This window comes from Aptenodytes forsteri, unplaced genomic scaffold (assembly GCF_000699145.1).
Source record: "Aptenodytes forsteri isolate BGI_AS27 unplaced genomic scaffold, ASM69914v1 Scaffold265, whole genome shotgun sequence".
In the NCBI taxonomy this organism is placed as follows: domain Eukaryota; kingdom Metazoa; phylum Chordata; class Aves; order Sphenisciformes; family Spheniscidae; genus Aptenodytes; species Aptenodytes forsteri.
Genome location: NW_008796175.1, coordinates 1498394 through 1503645, shown reverse-complemented (window position 1 = coordinate 1503645; position 5252 = coordinate 1498394). Strand labels below are relative to the sequence as shown.

Below are 5252 nucleotides of genomic sequence, written 5' to 3'. Positions count from 1 at the left end.
AAATGGCCTCAAGTTGCACCAGGGGAGGTTTAGATTGGACGTGAGGAAAAATTTCTTCACTGGAAGAGTGGTTAAACATTGGAACAGGCTGCCCAGGGAAGTGGTTGAGTCCCCATCCCTGGAGGTATATAAAAGACGCGTAGATGAGTTGCTTAGGGACATGGTTTAGTGGGCATGGTGGTGTTGGGTTGATGGTTGGACTCGATGATCTTAGAGGTCTTTTCCAACCTTTATGATTCTATGATTCTATGAAAGCTCTCACAAATTAGAATGCCACCAGAACTTATCGGCTTATTTAAAGCCAAGATGATGGCTGAAATTTTACTCTCTTCTCAGATTCTTATAAACAGCTCTGGATATAACTTCTTTAACGGTATTTCTGAGGACCTGTGTAATGCTGAAGATTTTAACACAGGTGACTGATCTTGAGAAGGAAAGAAGTGACTTGGAACTACAGGATGGGTAGCTGTGGTAGTATTGTGGTAGCATTATGGTACTTTGTACATTTTTTTTTCATGGGAGCTGTTGATGGATGACTAATTGCAAAGGAGAGTTTCCCTATGTGAACTAGCAGTAGAAAAGCAGACCTCCTCCATGTTTTTCTGAGGGTTGGGAACTGCTGCTAGAAATGACGGTAAGGAGGGAACGGTCCCCTCTTCTCCCATGTGTATGCCCACAAGATGACCTAGAGCGTGTGGTTAGTGAAATGGCAGTGTGCTCCGGTGCTAGCATTGGACTTTTGACACTCTGTAGGTGCAACCTTAAATAGGAGCAAGAAATCTAAAAATCTTGGTATATGCAAAGTAATAATTTCATACTTGTTTTTCTCAAATAGTAAACATGTAATTGTACTTGTCATGTGCACATAAAGACGACTGTTGAATAACTGAGATGTCCTGAAGATACTCACACTCCAGGAGACTTTCCCAGGATCATTCAGACTTGAAGGAATTTGTGTACATACCACAAGGGTTCTTGCTGAATAAGAAGGAGCATGTGCATGCAGTTGTAGTTCTCATGTTTAGGGTTTCAGTGTCGCAACTGTAATGTGCTCCCTAGGGCGTTTTGGAAAAGCACTCTACCCTGCTTTAAAAATGCATGTTGTCCAGTCGAAGTGAGAATAATTCCTCTTCTGCTTGCCCTGTGAATAAATCAGCTGTACCACCCCTTATTTACTCTCTGCCAGCAACCTAATCTTTTGCCTTCCGTATCTCCTCAGTATGTTGCAAGAGCAATGCCCTCTCCCTTTTCTTTCTATGCCAAAAGTCTGGTGGGAAAGCGCAGAAGATGCAAGCCTTTGGTAGGACAGATGAAGGGTTTTGGACAGGGTACACTTCAATTTCTAGACTGATGAATATTTTGGCATCTGGACTGAATTTTAACCTTTCTCCTTCTCTCCCTACTTCAAAATTACAGAAAATAAAATAGGAATCCATACATTTTTGTCATGGCAGAGATTTACAAGAACCATCTCTTCTTTCAAAACATTCTGCTCCAATATACAAATTGTTGGTTATGATATTTCAGTAATAAACAATGAGCTACTTTAATTCTTCAATATTAAATACAGATATTTTAGTTCTTGTGAATAGGAAAGGAATATTGGAGAGATGCAAATTGTAACCGTTGTTTACTCTATGGGCAACTTTGGTTTATGACTTCTGTGCCAAGTATCGTCAACCATTGCCAGCCACTTTTTAATGAGAAACACCTTTAGTGACATTAATAGCTATTGTAGCTCATCTAAAAAGATGCAAATAATATATACTACTTTGGAAAACTCTCTAAATCGGAAAAGAATTTTATAGTTCATAAGTATTTTGATACAAAGACAGAATTTGTTTATAATGCTTACCTTCAGCTAAAATAAATGCCACTTCATTATTCTTCAGAAACTTACACTGTGAACTTGGTGTTTCAGGTCTAACTAGTTGTTGTTGATAACTTTCTAGCTAAATTCATCAAGCGGTCTGTTAGGAAAGAAATTAAGTGATCACCTGCTGGATTTGATTCAACTCTCTGCCTTGTTTCTTTAGAGTAAGGCGTCAAACAAGGTTGGATACCTCAGTGCCTCTACAGTTTAAAAAGTAACATCAGCATGCAGCTTTGCTATCTAAACAAAAACTGAATTAGACATAGGAAATTTGTGGCAGTTTGTAGTTCATCATATAGAAAAAAAGAATCAAGATTAATGTTTCTGAAGCTTTTTCCAAAAGCATGTGTCTTTAGGTGCACGTTTAACTTGCTGACAGTGTTACAACAGTGACAAAAGTGTGCAACAAAAGTGGTGTTGTAGATGTTTGTCAAAGTCAGTAAAGACTGATTGAGGCAGCCAGGTCTTTGGGAATTATAGCCTTCAAGTATTAGAAAGGCATCTTTGTGCATTATCTACTTAGACCAAAATTAATTTTATTATATAGATGCAGTTTCAGTTATTACTTAGTCGCGATAGCCCTTAATTTTGTACTAAAATTAACTTCTCCCTTTCTCAGGCTGACATCTGGTCATTGGGAATCACTGCTATTGAACTAGCCAAAGGGGAGCCTCCCAACTCTGATATGCATCCGATGAGAGTTCTGTTTCTCATTCCGAAAAACAATCCTCCAACTTTATTAGGAGAATTCAGTAAACCTTTTAAAGAATTCATTGATGCATGTCTGAATAAGGACCCAACATTTGTGAGTAGATATGTGTGTGTATATAGATGTTTTGGTTTTGTTTTTCACTCTCTCATGCTTGCAAAGCATTTTGCTGGTGTAGTGCATCATAATTGATTGAAATAATTTTAGAGACTATACTTTCCACTGTTAATGGTGTTTTTTAATAGCTGTGTCTCCATCCTAGTCTCTTTTGTTTAAAATACTGAAAGGGGGAGGGGGAATGCTGAAAGAAATGATGGTGACAGAGGCAGCTTCCTAAAATGCACTCAAACTTAGGATACTGTCAGAAGAGAAGGTTTAACAGGAGAGAACTTGAATCTCTTTCTCCAGCAGAACTTTTGCTCTCTGTCTGAATTCTGCTTACAAGGAAATGTTGCATTGGAGAATTTTGATTAGTCATTTTCCTGGGTGTGTACCTTCTAGCATAGAAGGATAAGCAATATAGTCTGTGTGCGACTTGATCATATTTTTAGAGCGCTTGTAAATGTGGATTACTGGCTTTTCTTGACTTCCTGTTTCACTAATTTCCTGGTACTATATGAGTTAGCTCTAGAAGTCAGTTGTCTTACTAAATCTCCCCTATTAACATTTAAAATCATGAAATGTTAGCATAACATTAAATATTTAAGTGTTTCTTACAGCGCCCTACTGCAAAAGAACTTCTGAAGCACAAATTCATTATGAAAAATGCCAAGAAGACTTCATATCTGACAGAACTGATTGATAGGTTTAAGAGATGGAAAGCAGAGGGACATAGTAGTGATGAAAGTGATTCCGATGGTTCTGATTCGTAAGTTTATTTTCAGTTTAGTCTCTTTAAATATTTAAGTGTTTCTTACAGCGCCCTACTGCAAAAGAACTTCTGAAGCACAAATTCATTATGAAAAATGCCAAGAAGACTTCATATCTGACAGAACTGATTGATAGGTTTAAGAGATGGAAAGCAGAGGGACATAGTAGTGATGAAAGTGATTCCGATGGTTCTGATTCGTAAGTTTATTTTCAGTTTAGTCTCTTTTGGGCTTTTTTTTTTTTTTTTTAATGTTACTAAAGTAGGTTTGTTGCAGTTTCTCTGTGTAATTAATTCCTCTTCTGTATATGTCTTTGTTCCATATGTTTTTCATTGGCTTCTTTGAAGAAAACCCCTTGTATGAACCTAAAGACTAATGCATAAGTCAAGCTATGCGCTCATTATCTTTCTCGCTGAACTCAATTTCAGTTCTGTTTAAGTGCTGTGCATTTCCTAGTCTAGGGCTAGTGGTTATACCAAAAACAATGAATCACAATTAGAAATATTGCAGAGCAAGGTTGAGGTATACGAAGAAGTTTGCCCAATGCCTGTGGAACAGCATACATTCTGTAAGTCTCTTGTTTTTCTGGATATCAGATAACTGTTTTAAATGGGATGCCATGGGAGAAGGTAAGCTTTATGTATAGATAACATCTTTGGTTTGCTTTGATCGTATTTCAATTTATTCAGCCTCTGAAGTTGTGTTTTTAAAGTTCAGTTAATGTTTCAATACGTGTTTTTCTTCTTATTTTAAGGAATACGAAACTAATCCATATAGGTTTATTATGTATGTGGGTTTATCTATGCTTGCTTAGCCTTATGTTGTGGCTAGTATTATGTACATGGTATCCTTTTTCTTCAGGGAGTCCAGTAACAAAGAAAATAACTCTCATCCTGAGTGGAGCTTTACTACAGTTCGAAAGAAGCCAGATGCAAAGAAGCTGCAGAATGGGACGGTATGTACAGTCTGAAGAGTTCTTCTTTCTAAGTGCAGGTTTTGAAGCCAATTTAAGGAAGATAGTGATAAAGCTTAGTAATTACTCACTTTTCATAAGAACTGACTATCTTTTTGTAGTTCAAGAGATGATGATTGTTAGTGATACTTCCTATGCCCATGTCAGCCTTAAATGCAAAAGATACCTCATACTAATAGATCAGTATCTGTTCACAGAGGTGGGAATTTAAACACTTATATAACATTAGAAAGGAAAAACAGTTCAGTTTTTCCTACAATACGTGACATTGTTTCAGATGTGTCATCAGGCATCTGTTTCCACATCACATAACATTTGACGTACTGTGCCTTCATTGTTTTTGTAATGTATTTCAAGCGCTTTGTTGAATTTCACTGAACTTTCAAAATCACATGTGCTGTGTTAAATGCAGCATATACGTTGTATAGGAATATGCTAATGTAATCCTTATTTGTTAACTTGTAGGATCAGGATCTTGTTAAAACCCTGAGTTGTTTAACTATGATAATTACCCCTGTGTTTGCTGAGGTAAGTCTTGACTTTAAAAACTTCTTTGGAAGTATTGCCCCAGTGTGATAAGTTTGATAAGTTTTATCTGTTTTGGTTTGCTACTCAGCTCAAACAGCAGGACACAAATAATGCTAGCAGAAAGAAAGCAATTGAGGAACTTGAGAAAAGCATCAATATGGCAGAAGCAACGTGTCCAGGGATCACAGATAAGATGGTGAAGAAACTTATGGAGAAATTTCAGAAGTAAGTTAAGGATTTTTTTTTTATGCATTGTAAAAAAAAAAAAAAAAAAAAACAAAAAAAAACCCAACAGCTTTC

General features: G+C 36.8%; 1 protein-coding gene across 1 annotated transcript in view; it reads left to right on the top strand.

Annotated features, from left to right (window-relative positions):
• The window catches only part of STK26 (serine/threonine protein kinase 26), a 15139-nt gene that overhangs the window by 7179 nt on the left and 2708 nt on the right, over positions 1–5252 (top strand). The window contains exons 5-9 of the mRNA XM_019474209.1: positions 2493–2678; positions 3302–3450; positions 4313–4406; positions 4890–4952; positions 5041–5177. Of these exons, the coding sequence (XP_019329754.1) occupies positions 2493–2678; positions 3302–3450; positions 4313–4406; positions 4890–4952; positions 5041–5177 (629 nt within the window). The remainder of the gene's footprint in view (positions 1–2492; positions 2679–3301; positions 3451–4312; positions 4407–4889; positions 4953–5040; positions 5178–5252) is intronic.